General features: G+C 49.2%; 2 protein-coding genes across 2 annotated transcripts; both read right to left on the minus strand.

The window, feature by feature from the left end:
- Positions 1 to 164: 164 nt before the first annotated feature.
- On the minus strand, positions 165 to 9,549 carry LOC310689006 (B-cell differentiation antigen CD72-like). The gene is made up of 7 exons (XM_083466213.1): positions 9,245 to 9,549; positions 9,066 to 9,155; positions 6,334 to 6,423; positions 5,159 to 5,524; positions 4,120 to 4,289; positions 3,192 to 3,271; positions 165 to 2,339 (listed from the first exon to the last, which is right to left on the minus strand). The coding sequence occupies exons 1-7, from the start codon at positions 9,312 to 9,314 to the stop codon at positions 2,201 to 2,203; spliced, it is 1,005 nt and encodes a 334-aa protein (XP_083322339.1). The 5' UTR covers positions 9,315 to 9,549; the 3' UTR covers positions 165 to 2,200.
- Positions 9,550 to 13,165: 3,616 nt separating this feature from the next.
- LOC310689005 (B-cell differentiation antigen CD72-like) lies at positions 13,166 to 21,890 on the minus strand. The gene is made up of 6 exons (XM_083466212.1): positions 21,435 to 21,890; positions 21,051 to 21,140; positions 20,035 to 20,337; positions 16,291 to 16,460; positions 15,290 to 15,369; positions 13,166 to 14,460 (listed from the first exon to the last, which is right to left on the minus strand). The coding sequence occupies exons 1-6, from the start codon at positions 21,661 to 21,663 to the stop codon at positions 14,322 to 14,324; spliced, it is 1,011 nt and encodes a 336-aa protein (XP_083322338.1). The 5' UTR covers positions 21,664 to 21,890; the 3' UTR covers positions 13,166 to 14,321.
- Positions 21,891 to 21,953: the final 63 nt, after the last annotated feature.

The raw sequence follows: 21,953 nt of genomic DNA on the forward strand, positions 1-21,953 counted from the left end.
GGGGGTCTGCAACAGAAATTTGAGTCTGTGGCTTTTCTTCTGTCTGTCAAGATATCATGATGTGCTGCTTGTCCTATCTGACCAGTCTGGGCCATTCTTTTGAAATGATAAATACAGTAGCACCTCAGTTTGCATTACCCTCAGGTAACACAAACTTTTTGGGTTGCGAAAGTGGCAAACCCAGAAGTGTTTCACCCCGTGTTCATGCACAGAAGAGGTCTATCACTTGGGTTGCGAAAACCTCAGGATTTGGCTGGACCTCCGGAACGGATCCCATTCGCAACTGAAGGTACCACTGTACCTTAATTCCTGAATCCCATTCATCAAATTTCTTCTTCTTTCTTCTTCTTTGTTGATCCCTCATAGCCGAGTAAGATTGTCTTCTATGAACAGGGTCTTAACAGTGAGTCTGTAAGTGACTGTGGAGGCCAGTTCTGGATCCACATGTCCTTCCACAGTGGGGACATTGGTTTCCAGGTGGGAGTGGAGCACGGTGAAGGTTTGCCAAGCGTGCCTTCCTCTTGGCACGTTTCTCCCTTGCGTCCTGAGTTCGAGTGTCTTCAAAGCCCATGACACCTTTGGTCAAGGCTGTTCTCCAACTGGAGCGCTCACAGACCAGTGTTTCCCAGTTGTTGGTGTTTATACTACATTTTTAAATATTTACCTTGAGAGCACCTTTAAACCTCTTTTTTTGACCACCACCATTGCTGTTTAGTCGTTTAGTCGTGTCTGACTCTTCGTGACCCCATGGACCAGAGCACGCCAGGCACTCCTGTCTTCCACTGCCTTTACCTGTTGACCACCACCATTACGCTTTCCATTTTTAAGTTCAGAATAGAGTAGTTGCTTTGGAAGATGACAATCAGGCATCTGAACATCATGACCAGTCCAACAAAGTTGATGTTGAAGAATTATTGTTTCGACACTGGTGATCTTTGCTTCTTCCAGTACACTGGCATTAGTTTGCCTGTCTTCCCAAGTGAATGTGTAAAATTTTTCAGAGACACTGTTGATGGAATCTTTTGAGGAGTTGGAGATGGTGTTTGTAAGTGGTCCATGTTTCACGAGCATACAGTAAGGTTGGTAGTACAATAGCTTTGTAAACAAGCATTTTGGTTTTCTCTGCCAATGTCCCGGTCCTCAAACACTCTGCACTTCAATCAGGAGAAAGCCACACTTGCAGAGCTCAGGCGATGCTGGATTTTGGCATCAATGTTGGCCCTTGTGGAAAGACAACTGCTCAGGTAAGAGAAGTGATCAATATTTTCCAACATTAGAGCATTGAGTTGGATTTGAGGTGCTGCAGAGGGGTTGTTTTGGCCAGTCTGGGCCATTCTTTTGAAATGGTAAATACTTCAATTCCTGAATCTCACTGCTCAATTTTACACCTATTGATGTACAGAAGATGCTCTGTTGACAGGTCTGCTCTGCTTAACAGATACTTGCCAGACCGTTTTTTGCAGAGTGGGACGTGGGTGGCGCTGTGGTCTAAACCACAGAGCCTAGGGCTTGCCGATCAGAAGGCCAGGGTGAGCTCCCATTGCTTGGTCCCTGCTCCTGCCCACCTAGCAGTTCGAAAGCACGTCAAAGTGCAGGTAGATAAATAGGTACCACTCTGGCACGAAAGTAAATGGTGTTTCCATGCGCTGCTCTGGTTTCGCCAGAAGCGGCTTAGTCATGCTGGCCACATGACCTGGAAGCTGTACGCCGGTTTCTTTGGCCAGTAAAGCGAGATGAGCGCCACAACCCCAGAGTCATCCGCGACTGGACCTAATGGTCAGGGGTCTCTTTACCTTTAAGCCCCTTCATTCCAAGCAGTTTACAACAGTTTGTTTATTTACAGGATTTACACATGAAAAATAGCAATTTGGAAAGGCACCCCCCCCGGCCAATACTCTGCTTTTGCAGAGAACGATCTGAGGTCACTTAAGAGTGTGGCTCCGGGATTGCTGTCCTGCACCATTTCAGAATATGGTTTGTATGTGTGCCCACACTGTGTATTATTGAACATTTATTTTATTGTTTTGACAATTAGAAGGGAGTGTGCTTTGGTTGTTCTCATGTAACACGCTCACCTGGGGACAAATAAGCTACTGGTGATGGCAAGAAGGGGGTTCATTGCTGGAAGAAGCCATGCTGGCTCCTCCAGAGAAGGCCTTGCCTGTCGGGGGTCTTTGGGCGTACTTTGGCCCTACTGAGCTCACACTGGCTGTGGATATTGAGCGTTCTTCTCGCAGATGTATCTGGTTTTTGTTGAACAGTAACACATTTGTAGGGCTCCGTTGCTCATTTGAGCGCAGGTGCTGTGTTGACCACAAGAAGTCACAATATTTTCAGTCCTAGAAAAACAAAGATGACAGTCAAGGCAAAAAGCCCAAATCCCTCCTCACCATTCATCATTATCTAAGGCCCTTCTTCATCTGCCTCCTCCATGAGAGATCTGGAGGGTGGCAACATGGGAATGGGCCTTTTCTGTGGTGGCTCCCTGTCTGTGGAATGGTCTCCCCAGGGAAGTTCGACTGGCGCCTTCATTATACACCTTTAGGTGCCAGGCGAAAATGTTCCTTTTTAAACAGGCCTTTGGTTGATCTGATTGACATCCTATACCCTTTTTAAAATGCAGGCTCTTTTTTTGGGGGGGGGCGCTATTGAATTATTGTTTTGATTTTGATTTTATGTATGTGATATTTTACATGAACCGCCCTGAGACCTTCGGGGGGGGGCAGACTCCTCCCAAATCCCAAGTCCCCACCACAGCCTCTAACTAAGGCCAGGACAATGACCATTGTCAAGGCACCAGACATACACAAGAGCCACGTGTACCAGCCACGTTTTGCAGAATCTGAATTGTCAGTGGTGGCCAGTTTAGGAGGAGTCTCTTTGGGGGCTGCAAAATATCTTCCGGGAGGAGAATCCAGATCCGTCCAAAACAGGGACAGGCAAAGTCTTTTTTTGCCCTGCTGCTTTCCCCAGGATAACTGGATCTTTACCAGTGAATCAGAGCAAAGGTCAATTCAGGTTTTCCACAGAATTGTTTTCATTGGTAAAGGGAAGGGTTTTGTGAGGCTAAGCCCTATACGAAGGGGAAAGGCTGCAGATTCCAGGGGTGGCTGTAGGAGGAACTCTGCTCTCTTCAGCCCAAGCAAATCTGATTTAATGGGTAGCAAAGGGACCCTCTCTCTTCCACTCACCCTTCATAGCCCGTACCATCAACCCATTCCCAGGACTCTGATTGCCGGACTTTTTTAAGTCCAATCCAGTATTGATCACTCTAGGAGAAAGAATAAAATGTTAATGGAGAAAGACCTCCTTCCCAATGAAACTTTCCTTTCTCACTGTTTAAGAGACTCATATATAAAAAACTAATACAGTTAATTAGAGTCTACAGAAAACTAGAGAGTAGCAGGAAAATTTGCTTTTTCTCTACCTGGCTATGGGGCAAATAGATACTCCAAAATCCGGAGCCCTGGTTGGCTTCTGGCCTATGGTCACCCCAGCACACACCTTGCTCAGGTGCAGAGTGGTCTGGAAGAAGACCCAGGTCCAGAATGCAGAAGATATGAATTGAGGATTAATTCTGTAAAGTGAAATTTAAAACCTTCTATCCCACATATGTGGGCGAAATAAAAAAAGGAAATGGGATGTGAAGCCTTTTTAGCAGAATAAAACACTTACATGTTTTTGCAGCTTACTGAAGTTGAGGAATAAGGCAGTTATACATTTCTATCCCCTTTTATTTGTGGTCTGCTGACCTTCCCCTTGTTCACATCTGTTTCAGAGACTGAATTACATGTTTTAGTAAAAAAAAATTTTTTTTAAACCCCTGTTTACTCACATTTCAGTGCAGGCAGCATTTACAGCAAATATAGTATGCTGATAAATACTACAGTAAAATAAAAGTTGGTAGTCTTGGCTAACATGGCTGCAAACCCCACACAGAATGTGCCATGGTACCCCTTCCAGTTCATGGGGGGGGGGGTTGCATCTGCACTGAGAAATCAAGGGGTTATCTGTCCTGGTGGATATTTCTTCATGATCTGCTAGACTCTGGACTTGACTCCCCAGCCCCAGCAGCCGCCTTCCTTAAAGTCTGAGGCATTTGCACCCCAAAGGTATTACCTTATCAATGAATGTGGCATCCCATAGTTCTTTTGCACTCCAGGGCTTTAAAACAAGCAGCTGAGATGATTCCCTCTTGCAGGCTTGCCAGCTTTCCCACCAACTCTTCATTTCCCTTGAAATCCGCAGGCATTTCCACTCAAAGAATTTCCATCCTCGGGGACAGCAGTCTGGAGAAGGCAAGGGAAGGTCAAGGGAAGGTGTTCAGCTGAAAGCCACCTGGTCTCAGGCTGGCTTAGGGTGGGACCCACTCCAGTTGGACCCAGGTCTGTCCCCAGTCCATGGGCTGAGAGTCTATGAGAGGGAGAGGGGGTGTCGTGGGTGACGTGGATCATGGTGCCCACACAAGAGAGAAGCTGGGGGAGGGGACACTTTTCTCATGTATTCCCAGACAGAGCCAGGGCTTTGGCAGGTGGGCAAGGAGTGTCAGGGCCCCAGCCAGGGAGTCTGCAGGTGCTCCTGGGTGTGTCTGTGGGTGCCATCAGAGACATAGTGCCGCCTGTGCATGAATCCACTGGAGAGGCTGGGGCCGGGGGCCAAGGCGTTAGAGAGCCAAGGTACAACTGTAATTGTGTACATTAAATAATATTGATAATACAGTGGTACCTTGGGTTAAGTAATTAATTCGTTCCGGAGGTTCGTTCTTAACCTGAAACTGTTCTGAACTTGAAGCACCACTTTAGCTAATGGGGCCTCCCGCTGCCACTGCGCTGCCGGAGCACGATTTCTGTTCTCATCCTGAAGCAAAGTTCTTAACCTGAGGTACTATTTCTGGGTTAGCGAAGTCTGTAACCTGAAGCGTATGTAACCCGAGGTACCACTGTATTGTGAACACTTTAATATACAGTATGGAAATCTAATTCAGTGTGTACTCTTGCAGCCCACGTGCTCTGAGAGGTTGGACCACCCTGCCCATCCTGTGTGATCCCAATCCTCTTCCACCACCTGAGAGGCAGGTGATAGAATAAGGTGCGCAGGGAGCCTGCCCAGCCTCCTGACCTGAATGCAACAGACATACCCTTCTGTTGGCAAGTTATACCTCGTTCCAGTTTTCCCCGCATCTCCTCCAACTGCTGCTGAATGGTCTCCTTCTCCTCCTGCAGCCTTGCTTTGTCCTCTTGCTGCTGCTTTTTCTCCTCTTCCAGCTTCTCCTTCTCCTGCTGCAGCTTCTCCTTCTCCTGCTGCGTGAGCATCAGGCTCTGGTTGGCTTGCCTCAGCTGCTCCTGCGTCCGGTTCCCGGCAGCCAGGCAGTTCCAGAGAGTCCCGTTGGTGGAGTGGAGCTCCTCCTGGGCCTCTTCCAGCTGGGCCTGGGTCTGGGCCAGGCTGCCCTCCTGGGAGCCCATTCTCCGTTCCAGGGCACTGCCATCTTCCTGCGCCTGCTGCAGCTGCCGTGAGACCTGCCAGTCTGCAGAGCACAAGCAGGGGCAACATGAGAGGAGGAGGGGGAGGAGAAGGAGGAGGAGGGAGCTTCAGGTGCCAGGCAGGCAGCATGGCAGAGGGGAGCCAGGCTCCACTGTGGGTGCCCAAAGGCAGGCTGCTCAGAGAGATACAAAGGGGAGTTTTGAATTCTGGTGCTGGAGGAGACTCTTGAGAGTCCCATGGACTGCAAGAAGATCCAACCTCTCCATTCTGAAGGAAATCAGCCCTGAGTGCTCACTGGAAGGACAGATCCTGAAGCTGAGGCTCCAAGACTTTGGCCACCTCATGAGAAGACTCCCTGGAAAAGACCCTGATGTTGGGAAAGATGGAGGGCACAAGGAGAAGGGGATGAGATGGTGGGGCTGTGGTCTCGAGGCTACCAACATGAGGAGGGCAGTGGAAGACAGGAGGGCCTGGTGTGCTCTGGTCCAGGGGGTCACAAAGAGGCGGACACAACTAAACGACTCAACAACAGCAACAACAACACATCCGAGGAGACAGTGAGGTACTCTCCCAATGTGAGGCTCCAGCTCCCCTTGAACCTGACCACTGACCATGCAGGTTGGGACTGGTGGGAACTGGAGTTGAACACTACCTGGAGGGCACCAGGCAGACCCTCTCTGAGCCCAGGCTCCTGGGTAAGCTCTGCATCAAATGCCTGCGACACTTATTATATTTTATTTATTAAATTTATATGCTGCCCTTTATCAAGAGATCTCAGGGTGGTTCACAGACATTTCCCCCCTCCCCATTTATCAGGTCAATGGGCTTGGGCAGGGGGCACCCGCTACTCACATCGGACCCCCAGTCCTATGGCGGTGGAAAGAAGGAAGAGGCAGGCGGCCAACAATGCCAGGATGGCGTACCAGGTCCGATGGTCTGACTCTGCAAGAGAAACTCAGTGGGGTCAGTTTGGGGTTCCTGTGGGACGGGGTCAACCCTCAAAGGAAGCCTGATCCCGGAGGGAGGGCTGTGTGGAGACAGGGAACTGAAGGCAGCCCCAATTCCCTGTCAGGGCCCAGCAAGCTTTGCTGCAATCGTGGCCAATCTCATTTGTGGGGAAGGAGCAGGCTCCTTTGGGGTCCTCTCTCCTCTTGTTTGGCGTGGGCCCCTCTCCTGCAGAGCCCAAACACCCCAAGCCACTGCCCCAAGTCAGACTGGTGGAATGGCTGCGGAAACCCCAAGATTCCCCCCAGATTTATATTCTGCATGGTTGAAAAGGGTCCAGTGTTAATTTGAGTAAAAAGTTCATGAAATTAAAGCCTCTTTGGGAGCCCTTCTTAAGTCTGAAAATCTGGAGGTACAGAAGTCTCCTTTCTGGAAGGCCCTGAACAGTAAAGACTCCCCTTAAACGGGCTAGGGATTTCCCCAGCCCTAGAACTGCCTGGTTTGTTGGTGATCATTATGCTATAAAGGGCTGTAAGTTTTACTCACTGAGTGCCAACCAGCTTTCAAAAAGGAAAAACCAGGACACACCAAAAGTTGTTCAACTTTTTTTTAGGAAGACCCCAAACCTGTTGAATTCTGCTTTTAATTATGAATCATTATGGCAACTCTCATTTGAAATGCCCCCACTACAGTATACGGTATGTAGGCTGTAGAGGCTGTGAGCTATTGCTAGTAGCAATGCTCTTAACTTTCAACAACAAGGTTGCTGCTTTCCTTCTAAGTCACACAACTGCCCCCTTTAACTCTAAACTGAGGCTTTGTCCTTCTATCTCTAAACTGAGGGAGTGGGGGGGGGGGGGTCGGCCAATTACACTAATTAGTGAAAGCTGAACCGTTTGTATCATGTGTAACATTTTGGACATTTTACTTGTTCCACTTCATGAGTTAAATGGTCTGCAATGGTCTCCAATCCTTTGTGCTTCTGGCCCAGTTGAGACTCGGTGCCTTGAGTTAGTTCTTGGTCATGATGACAGCGAAGTTCCCAATGAGGTTGTCAGAGCCTGTGCAACTCCATCTTTTTGTGAAATGGCCAGGACATCAATGCATAGTGATGTCTTTTCAGGCACTATAACCCAAGCCAGATGCGGTCAAACTCTGCCTTCCTCAAAGCAGCTCAAGACTGAAGGGTAGTTAGGAGAGAACAATGTCTTCTTTCTTTTCATCCCACTGTTTCTTGCAGCAGTGGAGGTGGAGGCTGCTTTCCTGGTGGTGGGAATATTGAGCAACTGCCATGAACAGGACTCCTGAATCCTCTCTGTGGCTTTTAGTGGAGGGTGAATGGGTGTAGGGGATAGAGAAGCTAAGATAGACATGTGGGGCTAAATAAAATTAAAACAAACCAAAAAACTGAGGGCGTGGGGCCGCCCAGTTGTCTTCTTGCACGGAGCCCATTTCCTTTGTTCTCCTAATAGCTGCTCACCCAGGCGATCCCCTTGACAAAGGAAGCTAGCCTGGCTTCTAGTTTAACAACTGCCTACACCCTTCCTTCCACAAACTCATAACAATATTAAGCAGTAGAAACTGCTCAAGGAGGGCCCCAATCCAGCAAGGGGGAAAAAAAGCAAAGATATAATTAGGTGCACAGCTTGTGAGCTTCCTGGGCAGCGAGTGTCACTGTTTCTTTGCACAGCGCCTGCCGAATAGCAGTGGGAGCTCAGTTGGCAGAGCCTGAGGCTCTTATCCTCACGGTCATGGGTTCAAGCCCCACACTGGGCGAAAGATTCCTCCGTTGCAGGGAGTTGGCCATCTGAAGGGGATTCTTTAGTCGTGATGCCTGCATTGCCTGTTTGAGGTTTGCTGTGACTCCCTTCATTAAGGCCTTTGAGAAACAAAAGACCGTTAAGAACCATACACAGAATTCTTTGGTTAAAGTCGCAAATTCACCTGAGGTTCTTTTGAGCACTTAAATTGTCCTACCTAAGATGTGATGTTTCAGTACAGGGTAGTATTATTGACCTATATTAATGGGCTCCTTGCCGTGAGCGCAGAGGATGAGGCAGATAAGAAACCGATTGGTTTTTTTTAAAAAAGAGAAGCCTACATTTTCAGACGGTTTCTGAGAAATGTGTGTGTGTTTATTTAAAAAAAAAAACTTCTGCAAAACACCTGAAAGAGCCCTTTGGGGTTGATGGAGCTTTTTGCTTCAGTGGGAGAAACCCAGCCTCTGTCAGTTCTGTGGCTGCAAGGCCCCCAGTTGTAATCAAAGGGGTCCTCTTTTGAAAGAGAAACAGGGTCCTTACCTTTCAGATAAGCCCCCACTGTATTCCCAAAAGACTGGAATAATTTTTAACATACTGAGAAGACCACTGTAAACAGTTAAAACCATTGGCAAGGATGCAATGACACTTATAACGTGAAATGAACTTTGGAAACTATGAATATGCAACAGATAGATAACAGAAAAAAGATGCAGAAAAAGAAAACATTTTCTTTGGAAATGGAAGCCATGGAGGGAGGGGACGAAGTGTGAAGGTTCAAAAGAACCTTTTCATTTTATGTTTTGAAATGGTTAATGTTATAATGTATAAATTTATGTAAAACCAATATATATATATATAAAGGACGTGGCCGACACTCACCTTTCATGCCCTCAGTGGGGGTGGGAGTCCTCTTCTCCTGGCAGGGGGGGCCCTGGATGTTCTCATAGGTCAGCTCTCCCTCACTGGGGTCTGGAAGAGGAGCCAAGGGGTGAGTCACGGAGGGGGGGACCTGGAGGGGGACCCTGGTGAGGGGATCTGGACCAGTTGGCTCTGTGTACCTTTCTCCTGGCTCTTCTCCGGAGGGGTCCTCACGAAGCGCAGGTCAGCGTAGGTCACACCCTGTGACATCCTGGGGGGGGGGTCCTGTCTCACCTGGACTAGTGGCAACGGGAGAGGCTGGGCTGGGGGGGATCTCCTGGGCTCTCTGCAGAAAAAAGAGGAAAGTGGTGGCAAATTAAAGAAAGTGCAATGTGAGAGACTTCCTGCAGTGTCTGAAAATAAAAGTCCTACCTTCCCCCTCCCCTGCAATCTCCTCAGGGGACCCAGGCCAGCTGCGTGGCCCCCTTGGCGCACCGCGGCGCATCAGAGCATGGCTTCCTCTTTCCCCTTTGCTCCTTCTCGTAATCGGGCAAGTCAGCGTCACAGGCCCACGGAAGGGGCTTCCCCTGCAGGTGTGTTGCCCCGTCAGCAGAACTTGGACACCCCCCCGCTGCCCCCCTGCGGATCCAGGCCCTCCCCCTCCCAGACTCAGAATTATTCTGAGGCCCAGAGATGAATCATAGAATCATAGACTTGTAGGCTTGGAAGGGAGCCCAAGGATCATCTAGTCTGACCCCCAGCAATGCAGGCACCACAGCCACCCAGCTTCTGTTTTAAAACCTCCTTTTCTGTCCTTGGAACCCATTGCTCCCCCCCCCCCCGGGCAGCAGGAAACAAGCTTGTTCCCTCTTCCGTGTGACAGCCCTTGAGATATTTGAGGATGGCTTTCCCATCTCCTCTCAGTCTCCTCTTTTCCAGGCTAAGCATCCCCAGCTCCCTCAACCGTTCCTCATCAGGCTTGGCTTCCAGACCCGTGATCCTCTTGGTTGCCTCCTCTGCACACCTTCCAGCTTGTCCTTATTCTCCTTAAACTGGGATGCCCAGGACTGCAGGCGGGGTCTCACCAAGGCAGGAGACAGCGGTACTGTTACTTGCTTGGATCAGGACACAAGACTTCTGTGGATGTAGCCGAGTGTAGCATTGGCCTTTCCCCCTCTTCTGCTGCTGCTTCATCCTACTGTTGAGGTGCTAGGGAAGGGGTAGGATCTCTGGTGGGGGACGTATCCTGCTCCTTCTGGGGTCGTTTGAGCACCTTTGGTCCCCACCCTGCACTCTGCTCTCACCAGTGGCTCCTAGAAGCTGGCAGCAGGTGGCAGTGGCTACACCTCAGGAACGGCTTCAAGCAGCCAACTAAACAAGGTGAGGGGAGCTTGTTAGAATTCCTGTTCCGTGATTGCAGTCATGGGATTGTTGTCTTTCACATGACGGTGTATGTTTTGACTCCACAGAGTGGGAAGTGACGGAGACAGGATGTTTGTGTTACTGTGTTCCGTGAAGTGGAACTATTGTCCTTTGTTCTTTTTCTCTTTGCTGTCTGATGCTAGAGAGAGAGAGGGAGCCATGTTGCAGTGCTCCGTGTGTGTTTATATGTAAATAAAGTAGATTAGCCAAAATGCTGAGTTGCTGAGGTCTGTTACGCATGATGCACAAACTCTGCAGTTCCCTAAGTGTGCCGGTGTCTGTTGGCATCACACATGTGCATGCACATGAAAGCTTAGACCCAGAACAAACTTAGTTGGTCTCTAAGATGCTACTGGACAATTTTGACTGCACGAGGCCAACACGACTACCATGTGAATCTCCCTGCATGTGAAGACAGGCTCTGGAAATTGAGCGGCCAAGACCCAGAGGGGGTCCAAGGGTCAAGAAGGCAATTTCTTCCTGTGCTGAAGAGGGAAGTGAGGGGCAGGTGGGGCTGGTCCGTCTGGGAGAAGGAAGACTCTGATCCTAAACCTCGGCTGCCTTGCAGGACACCTTTGGGGGAAGAGAAGGCTCAGGAGTAAACCCTACACAAATCTGGAGTGGAGTCCCTAAGATGGTTGGCTGGCGCCTAGTACGCCTCTTTCCGGCAACGCCTGCAGCCCAGCTGCTGCCCAGCGTCCTGCTCTGCCTTCCTCTGGACCACGTCAGTGAGGTGAGAGAGAAGTCTGGTTGTCTGGGCAGCCCAGGACCCCAGACCCACCAGCCAGGCTTGCGCCCCAGAGGGGTCACTTTGCTGCTGCTGCTGCTAATGCAGAGGTTTGCCTTCACCCCCAGCGGCACACTCCACTGTCTCTCAAGGCAGAATCACACTGGTGACGCATGCCAAGCTTGTGGCCTGATAAACCCCTCCATCCTCATGTGGTTTCTAGGCAATGTAGAGATCAGGTGGGATTGCTATGAGGAATTATGAAAAATATGGAGCAAGCCATTTGTGTCAGGACTGAAAGCATTGCGTTGACTGGGCTTGAGCCATTTTGATCTGATTTCTGACCAATCCACGCCTCTGCATCTCTGTCCTGTTTCTATGCCTGACAGGCACCTATCAGCATTCTAAATACACAGGCCAGTTGTTCATCAGGCATCCTGGGTCATCAAGATAGAAGGCAGCCTGGATGTAGTTTAATCTTTAGGTAGATCTTAAGGACCCGAAAGAGAGTTCACAAGGAGATGGTAAATACTGTTTACTCCTGTTTATGACCTCCAGGGTTTTCCTAAAAGCATTCCTCCTTGATTCCTCTTTTATTTACTCTGAACTACAGATGCATACACAAGTAGGAAATAGGTTATTTGTAGTTAAAAGAATTTCTTCTGATTTGACTTTGTCCCACGTGGGGTTTTTGAAATACTCAGAGGAAATCTGATTGGTTCTTACGAACACTGTGTAAAAAGTTCTTTTGTGAAAAAAACGACCTGGGCCGAGGGGTGGACGGGATTATTATTGGCACCCTTCCCAGAGTCTTGCTGGTCAAGCCTCTGTGTATTTTATTAATCAGAGTCCAGTCTTCCTTTGCTTTGGGAACGCTACAGGCCTGGCACCAGGGGAAGTGGAGACGAGCCCTTGAAATAGTAGCCTTAAATTGTCATGTTCATTAATTTCAATGGGTCTACTCTAAGTTGAATACCACTGTAGCAGGAACCCCCCACCCCAATCATTCAGTTTGTACAAACTTCACACACTCACACTCACACACTACATATGCCACACTTCTGTTATAAATTCATAGAAAAATCAACCATACATCGGATTTGCACTGTTCCATTTTTATTTTACTCCATATGACAAGGACTATCAAAGGGGGGTGGCTTGGTTCTGGTCAGCCATAATCCCTTCACCATCCCAGCACATCCACAGGAGCCCTGCCCAGTTGCTATGCCAACCCTGATGATCCCAGACAGAAGACAATCAAGATCACAAAGAACTTGCATATGGGAGTGGATTCAGCATGGACTGAAACAAAGGACAATGATCAGATCTTCCCTCTGGGGGCAGGAAACTGCCAACTCCCCTTTGTCTCCTGGAAGTGACTCGTGGGGAGGGAGAAAGGAGGAACCAGCCAGGTGACAGGACACTCAGGTTACCACCAACTCCTCCCTCAACCCCTCCTCTCTGTAACGTATGCATGATGTTTCTGGGGGTGGGCTTGAGCTAGAGGATGGGAATTTCAAAAGTTTTTATAAGGTCTTGCACACCATCTTTCTGGGTCTTTTCCTCTCTCCTGCAAGTGAGGGGAGCACCCTGTTGCAACAGTTCAATAAAGGCCAAGCCTACAGGCTGCTGTTTTGCTCCAAGTTATCCTGGTTGGTGTCTTTGTTTTTGTCCAAGGGAGCCCTCGGATTTTTCCGGTAACACCACCTTATTATGTTTCAGTGTTGCATGAAGCATCAAGCATGTCCTGCCCTGGACTTTCAGCAAATGGATGTCACTGGGGAGGCCCAAGTTCCGATTCTCTCTCTCTCTCTCTCTCTCTCTCTCTCTCTCTCTCTCTCTCTCTCTCTGTGTGTGTGTGTGTGTGTGTGTGTGTGAGAGAGAGAGAGAGGGGGGTGGGGTGGGGTTGTGTCCATTGATTTGTTGTAGTATTTGTCCAAGGAGAGGGACCAGCCATGAGCTCACACTCAGTTCCAATCTTATGTTTATTATTACTATTATTACTATTGGTATTATTAACAAGAGTATAATCTTCATACTTATAAATAAAATTTGTTTTACGGTTGCCTGAAAGTAACAGTTTCCTGAGTGGTCTTACAAAGCAGCAGTAACAAACCATAATACAATATCAGAAACACAAAATGCAATAATTTGAAGAATGAAAGGAAAGAAAAAGAACAAGACTTTCCTGCGAGTAGAGAGAGAATAAAGCCATTTGCAGGTCACCATAAACCACCCTTTCCTTTCGTGTGTTCCAGATCCAATACAGTGGTACCTCGGGTTAAGAACTGAATTCGTTCCAGAGGTCCCTTCTCAACCTGAAACTGTTCTTATCCTGAGGTACCACTTTAGCTAATGGGGCCTCCCGCTGCTGCCGTGTGATTTCTGTTCTCATCCTGAAGCAAAGTTAGCGGAGTCTGCAACCTGAAGCGTATGTAACTCGAAGTCCCACTGTAAATGGATTTGGCAGTGGCCCTCTAGAGGCTGTGTCACCTTGGAAATGTTCCCCTGACCCTCCGGCCTTGGGGAGAGAGAGGGAGAGGGAGAGGAGACCCCTCTCTGAAGGCAACCATTCGGAGCCTGACACTGGAAGGCACAGCTTCCCAAACTGGTCTTGTTGGTGACACACTTTTTAGACACGCATCATTTTGCAACACAGTAATTCATCTTTACTAGCAAACCGGAAGGTGTGTATCCACAGCAGGACCAGAAGAGGAATGACCGCTGGGAGGAGCAAAGAGAGAAGGAACGCCCTGGTGCATCTGCAGCAACACAACCGGGCACCTTCCTCTGCCCCAGCTGCAACAAAACATGTCTCTCCCTTATCGGTGTCTACACCCACAGCTTCTGCTGCTGCTTCTTCTTCTTTGGCGATGCCAACACAGTTGGGAACTGTAGCTCTGTGAAGGGGGTCTCTCCACACCCCTAACAAACTATGGTTCGCAGGATTCATGGATGGGGGAACCATGGCTGTTACGAGTAGCACAAGACGCACATTCAGTGTATGTAGTAGAAAAATTAGGCCTGAGGGCAGGAAGGGGGTTCATTGCTGGGGAAAGGCATGCTGGCTCCTCCAGAGAAGGCCTTGCCTGTCGGGGGTCTTTGGACATATATTGCCCTTACTGAGCTCACACTGGCTGTGGATATTGAGCATTCTTCTCGCAGATGTATCTGATTCTCTTTGAACAGTGACACCCCTGCAGGGCTCCGTTGCTCATTTGAAGGCAGTTGCCACTAGAACTGCTACAAGTCCCAATATTTTCAGCTCTAGAAAGACAAATATGACAGTCAAGGCACAAAGCCCCAATCCCTCCTCACCATTTTTCATTATCTGAGTTTCTGGGCTTCAGCTCTCCCACCAACCCTGCCCATCATTCATGCTGACTGAGGATGATGGAAGTACAGCCCAAAAAGCTCACCTGAGGTCACTGTGACCTCAGCAGATGGGTGGGTGGTGGGTGGGGGGCACCGGTCAAATTTGGCCTAATCCGGTCCCTCAGCCAGATCCACTCTCACACACACTGCCCAATTTACATACCAGATCAGGGCAAGGGAGGGGGGCAAATTAGCCCAGCTTCCTGGTCTCACAGTGGCCCATCGGACGCCCCCAACGGGACGCTCCAAAGCAATGCTCCCCTCATGTCCTTTCCAGCCCCTGGAATTCAGAGACCGTGGAGGCAGAGCAGAGCCTTCAGGGTCACTTGGACTGATTTCGTATCTGAATTATTGCTTTGCTCCCAAATTCTTGTCCTGGAAAGGTTTTGTTCTGAATAGGCTGGACACACTTTGGGGGGAAAAATAAGACTTTCCAGAAAACCTCAAAAATGGCTCAGTTTCTCCTGGGAAACCAATGGAAACAATTCCACAGAAAGCCCAGTTTTGCCCAGTGAGCAAATGTCAGCCTGGGCTTTCTGCGGAATTGTTTCCATTGGTAAAGAGCGTGTTTCTGTGGGGATGAGCCCTAAAAGAAGGGGAAAGGCTGCAGGCAGCAGATTTGGGGGGGGGGGAGAGGGGCTGATGGGGGGAACTCTGCTCTGTTCAGCCCAAGCAAATCTGACTTGATGGGTAGCAAAGGCACAGTCTCTCTTCCACTTACCCTCCAAAATCCGTACCATCAACCCATTTCCAAGAGCTCCATTTCCAAGTTTTACTAAGTCCAATCCAGTAATGAGTTCTCTAGGAGAAAGAATAAAATATTAACAGGGAAAGACCTCCTTCCCAATGGATCTCGCCTTCCTCCCTTTTTAAGAGGCTCATATATGCAGAACCAATACAGTTACTAATAGTCCTCAGGACACCCGTCCCAGAATCCTCCACAACACCCCTTCCCAGCTCTGGGACTGGAGAGTTGGCTGATCTTATCTCCAGCCAAGGTCTACTGTTGCATCTCTGAGCCCCAATCTCTGAGCGGTGCGAGATCCCAAGGGTTTCAGGCGCTCACCTGGGCTTTGTGTCTCCTTTTGGAAATGAGGCACAGAGGAGACTGTGGTGTCTTTATGACATATGGTCTATTTGCAGTGCACATTTATGCAACCTGAGCCTGTGATGGAGGGGTTCACAGCACCAACACCCCCAAAGTGTCTTGTTTCTCACCACAGCTGCCTTGGATTCCATCCTGCTCGGCCTCTCTGACTTTCTCTGAGTCTAGCACTCCTGAACTCATGACAAAACATTCCCTGGTCAGTATACAAAGTCTCCCAAATATATACCTCCCCTCCCCCCCCCCCGAAGTTCAACAGTATGACATCTACACCCTTCTGGGCTTCTTGTAGCTTGAGAACACACACAATTCAGTGAGGAAGGCCCACTGGAGGTGATGTATATGGAGCAAAATTGCTCACAGCTTCTTCAGGAGCAGATCCTGTGCACATTCTCCTTCACAATCTACATATGGGGCTAGAGTGACCCACTGAATCCCCACCAGTTCTATGGTGTTTCTTTGGCAAGTGCACTGAGAAATCAAGGGGTTATCTCTTTCCTCTTGCTCCCTCTCCTGGTGGATATTTCTTCATGAACTGTTAGACTCTGGACTTGACTCCCCAGCCCCAGCAGCCCTCTTCCTTAAAGTCTGAGGCATTTGCACCCCAAAGGTATTACCTTATCAATGAATGTGGCACCCCATAATTCTTTTGCACTCCAAGGCTTTAAAACAAGCAGTCGAGATGATTTCTCTTTGCAGACTTCCTGGCTAACATCCCAACTCTTCATGTCATCTGAAATCCACAGGCATTTCCACCTGAAGAGATTCCATCCACGGGGACAGCAGCCTAAGAAAGGCAAGAGAAGGTCAAAGGAAGGCGTTGAGCTGAAAGCCACGTGGTCTCAGGCCAGCTTAGGGTGGACCCACTCCAGTGGGACCCAGATCTGTCCCCGTCCATGGGCTGAGAGCCTATGAGGGAGAGAGGGTGTATGTTCCCAATCCAGAGACAAGGACCTTCTGAAAAGCACCTGTGTTGGGCCCAGTTCAGACCGCGTGGCCGACCATGCCAGCCGCTGAGCAGAGACAGATGGAACAGACTTGAGTGTAGGCAGATGCACACATGGATAGTTGCCCTGTTGCCACATTCTTCCCACCTGTGTAGATGACGTGAATCATGTCCACACAGGATGGGCTATGGGGACAGGTAAAAGGTAAAAGACCCCTGGACGGTGAGGTCCAGTCAAAGGCCACCATGGTGTTGAAACAAATCATCTTGCTTTTCAGGCCAAGGGAGCCGGTGTTTGTCCACAGACAGCTTTCTGGGTCATGTGGCCACCATAACTAAACCACTTCTGGTGCAACAGAACACCACGATAGAAACCAGAGCGCATGGATACGCCGTTTACCTTCCCACCACAGTGGTACCTTTTTATCTACTTGCACTTTTGATGTGCTTTTAATAATAATAATAATAATAATAATAATAATAATAATAATAATATCTTTATTGTCATTGCCCCCTCTCGGGGACAAAGAAATTACTTGGCTGCTCCATCCACCCAGGTAGGGCACTCCACACAAAATCAAAACAACTATAAAAACACTAATTAAAACGTAGATAGGTAGCCGTCTTGGTCTGCCATAGTCAAAATAAAAAATTCCTTCCAGTAGCACCTTAAAGACCAACTAAGTTAGTTCTTGGTATGAGCTTTCGTGTGCATTCTTGGTATGAGCTTTCGTGTGTATCTGAAGAAGTGTGCATGCACACGAAAGCTCATACCAAGAACTAACTTAGTTGGTCTTTAAGGTGCTACTGGAAGGAATTTTTTATTTTGACTAATTAAAACAATACAGTATAATACAGCAAGGAAGATTAGATGACTTTCAAAGTCCAGGCTTCCCATTCAGGGCCAAGATCGCTCTGGAGAAGAAGCTGTTCTTAAGACGGCTCGTTCTTGTCTTCATCGTCCTGTATCTCCGTCCCGACGGCAAGAGCTCGAAGAGACAGTGACCAGGATGCGATGGATCTTTTACTATGTCCAGTGCCTTCCTATGGCACCTTGTGGCATAAATCTGCTCTAAGGTGGAGAGTGGGCAGCCAACAATGCTCTCTGCTGCCTTAACAACTCTGCACAACCCCAACCTGTCCTGGGTAGTACAGCTTCCGTACCACACACATAAGCCATAAGTGAGAACGCTCTCAATGGCGCAGTGATAGAAGAAAAGCAGCAGTTTCTGCGGAAGATCCTTAGAATTCTCAAAAAGCACAGTCTCTGCTGTGCCTTCTTCACAAGCCCCCTTGTGTTGACACTCCAGGACAGATCCTCTTGTAATCCAATGCCCAAAAATCTGAACGTTGTTACCCTCTCCACACAGACCCCATCAATCAAAAGTGGCTGGACATTGCTCTTCTGTTTCCTGAAGTCCACCACAAGCTCCTTTGTCTTCCTTGTATTTATGAGCAACTTGTTAGCTCTGCACCACTCTGTCAGCCGCTCCACCTCATCTCTATAGTCCGTTTCACCCTCCCTTTCAGAGATGAGCCCAATCACGGTTGTGTCATCTGCAAATTTGACAACCCTATTACTAGGGTAAGCAGCGACACAATCGTACGTGTAGAGAATATAAAGGAGCGGACTGAGTACGCATCCCTGTGGTGTTCCTGTGTTGAACTGCTAGGTTGGCAGGAGCAGGGACAAAACAACGGGAGCTCACCCCGTCGCCGGTATTCGAACCGCCGAACTTCTGATCGGTGAGCCCAAGAGGTTCAATGGTTTAGACCACAGCAAACGGGGCAACCCCCCCCACACACACACTTGGACACCAAGCATTCAAGCACAGACTTCTGTCTGCCAAGAGCAGGGCAAAAAGTAAGTGGAGCCAAGGCCTCAGGCTGATGCAGAGAGAGAACCCTTTTCACACACATTCCCAGACAGAAACAAGCCTATATCTCTAATTCAGGCAAAGTGGGAAAGGGGATGAGCTGACCATGTTCAAGGAGGGCATCAGTTCTGCCCCCAAGCACCGCTTGTGTTCGGCGCCACTGCGGTGTTTGCCCTCCTAGGTGTGTGACATCATACTGGGTTCATAAGGAAAGGGTTAACTAATTGGAAAATAAAGAACCAATGGGAACCCAAGGAGAGGAGTTAGGAGTTAGAGTTAGGGTGGCTGAGAAGTCAGTCTGGGTTAGAGAAGAGATGGAGAGGTTAAGTCTCTGGGTTGGGCTAGTCTGATGTGAGAGTGAGATAATTTGTTAAGAGGAGTCAGTCAAACAGTTGAGATAATCAGTCAGGAGGTATTAGGAAGGTATAGGCTGGTAAATAAACTAAAGTTAAGATACTGACAGGAATATTTTCTGAGAAACCATAAGCTTGCTAATGTTTATAAAATAAACTTGTTTATTTGGTTCAAGTTTAACAACTGCCTGGACTCAGTGTTTACCCGAGTGTAACTGGTTGGTGGCAGCAGGGAAGCGAGCACAGTGGTGGCACAGGGATCAATAGACCGTTAAACGTCCGGGGACCCTGTGTGATTGCCACAGCCACTTCATCAGAAGACTGAGAGCTGTGAAAGGACCTTTCCCTGATACCCTCTGGCAAGAGGGCAGAGAGACCAGCTCTTCCTAGGCACCAATCCCCTGAATTCAAGTAGCGCAAAAGGAAAACCCAATGAACAAAAAGCTGAGTCTTCTTTGGGCCGGAGGGAGGTATCTGAGATACCCTTCCTTCCTTCCTCTTATATTTCCCCCAGATGCTTCGCTCTAACCCGGAGGAAGCATTGCGACTTGCATTCTTCTGCACATAATGGAGATGCAGCCAAAGCGTACAGAGCGTAGCTTGGTCCTCCTCGTGGGTTTTTGAGATTTTTTTAAACCCTGCCCTTTTTCTAAGGAACTCAAGGCTGCACCATATGGTACTTCCTATCCTGCCATGGGCGTAGTCGCCCCCCTAGATGAAGTGAAGTTGTACCTTGGAAGTCGAACGGAATGCGTTCCGGAAGTCCGTTCAACTTCCAAAATGTTTGAAAGCCAAATCGCGGCTTCTGATCTACTATTTAATGATGTACTATCATTAAAGGAAAATTGGATGGAAAAGGATGATGGAAGTAAAATGTAGGCCAGACTTTGAGCTCTTGCCAGAGCACCTATGATCTTCTCAGCCAAGTCCACCACCGCAGGGGCAGGTGATGCAGTGGGGCACATGGGTGTCCTGCCAGCCTTGCAGTAATAATCATAATCATAATCATAATCATCATCATCATCATCATCATCATCATCATCATCATCATCATAATTTATATCCCACCCATCTGGCTGGGTTTTCCCAGCCGCTGTGGGCAGCTCCCAATCCAATATTAAAAACTCAATACAGCATTCAACATTCAACATTGCCAGCCTCCTGAGCAGAGTGCAACAGGCATACCAATGTTTTGGCAAGATTTGGTGTCCTCTATACTCTTCATGGTCTGGTCCAGATGCTGCTGAACTGCATCCTTCTCCTTCTGCATGAGCACCAGGCTCTTGTTCGCTTTCCTCAGCTGCTCCTGTGTCCGGTTCCCAGCAGCCAGGCAGCTCCAGAGGGTCCCGTTGGTGGAGTGGAGCTCCTCCTGGGCCTCTTCCAGTTGGGCCTGGGTCTGGGCCAGGCTGCCCTCCTGGGAGCCAATTCTATGTGCCAGGGCACTGCCCTCTTCAGTCGCCTGCTGCAGCTGCCGTGAGACCTGCCAGTCTGCAGAGCACAAGCAGGGGCAACATGAGAGGAGGAGGAGGAGGAGGGAGCTTCAGGTGCCAGGCAGGCAGCATGGCAGAGGGGAGCCAGCCTCTGTTGGATGGGGGGGGCACACAGGCTGGCTTGGCCCAAAGGAGCTGCTGCTCAGAGATATGCAAACACAGGCTATGCATGTCTTATGTATTATACAAATGCTTCCTGCATTGGGGGAGACGATGAGGAGCGCTCCCAATGTTGTGGGGCTCCAGCTCCCCTTGACCCTGATCACTGGTCATGCTGGCCAGGGCTTATGGGAACTGGAGTCAATAATAATAATAATAATAATAATAATAATAATAATAATAATAATAATTTTTATTTACACCCTGCCCATCTGGCTGGGTTTTGCTGGCCACTCTGGGTAGCTCATCATACATTAAAACATCAAACATTAAAATATCAGACATTTAAAACTTCCCTAAAGAGGGCTGCCTTCAGATGTCTTGCTAAAATCAGATAGTTGTTTATTTCCTTGACATCTGATGGGAGGGCGTTCCACAGGGCGGGTGCCACCACCGAGAAGGCCCTCTGTCTGGAGGGTGCCAGGCTCCCTGTCTCTGAGCCCAGGCTCCAGGGAAGGCTCTGCATCAAATGCCTGCAACACCCAAGGGTGCTCTCCCCCCTCCCCCATTTATCATCTCAATGGGCTTGGGCAGGGGGCACCCGCTACTCACATCGGACCCCCAGTCCTATGGCGGCAGTGAGAAGGAAGAGGCAGGCGGCCAACAATGCCAGGATGGCGTACCAAGACCGACGGTCTGACTCTGGAAGAGAAACTCAGTGGGGTCAGTTTGGGGTTCCTGTGGGACGGGGTCAACCCTCAAAGGAAGCCTGATCCTGGAGGGAGGGCTGTGTGGAGACAGGGAGCTGAAGGCAGCCCCAATTCCCTGTCAGGCCCAAGCTTCTCTGCTGCAATCGTGGCCAATCTCATTTGTGGGGAAGGAACAGACTGGCCCCTCCTCTGCAGAGACAAGTAATGGGCCAAAATGCCCCCAAATCCTCCTCCTCCTCATGGCAGGTGGAGGATCCAGGTGGGTTAAGACCTGGCCGGCACTCACCTTTTGTTCCCTCTGTGGCAGTGGGATTCCTCTCCCCCTGGCAAGGGGGGCCCTGGACGTTCTCATAGGTCAGCTCTCCCTCTCCAGGGTCTGAAAGAGGAGCCGAGGGGTCAGTCAAGGAGGGGGGGATCTGGATCTGGTCCACTTGGCTCCATGTACCTTTCTCCTGGCTCCTCTCCAGAGGAGTCTTCACGAACCGCAGGTCAGCGTAGGTCACATCCTGTGCCATCCTGGGGTGGGGAGGCCCTGCTGTGCCTGAACTGAGGGCAAAGGGAGAGGTCTGGCTGGCTGGGAGCTCCTGGGCTGTCTGAAGAAAAGATGAAATTGATGGCAAGCGAAAGAAACTGAAATCTGATAGGGTCCATCAACTAACCACAAGCACCAGACTTCCTACAGCGCATGGTGTCTCGTCTGTTTGGCATGCAAAGTCAAGCCTGTCAAGGGACCCAAGGCATGCACAGCAGAGCAGCAGAGTGTTGCAGAAAACATGAGGCTTCCTCTTTCTCAGCTGCTTCCTTC

Source organism: Podarcis liolepis, assembly GCF_965112155.1.
Source record: "Podarcis liolepis genome assembly, chromosome: 11".
Lineage (NCBI taxonomy): Eukaryota > Metazoa > Chordata > Lepidosauria > Squamata > Lacertidae > Podarcis > Podarcis liolepis.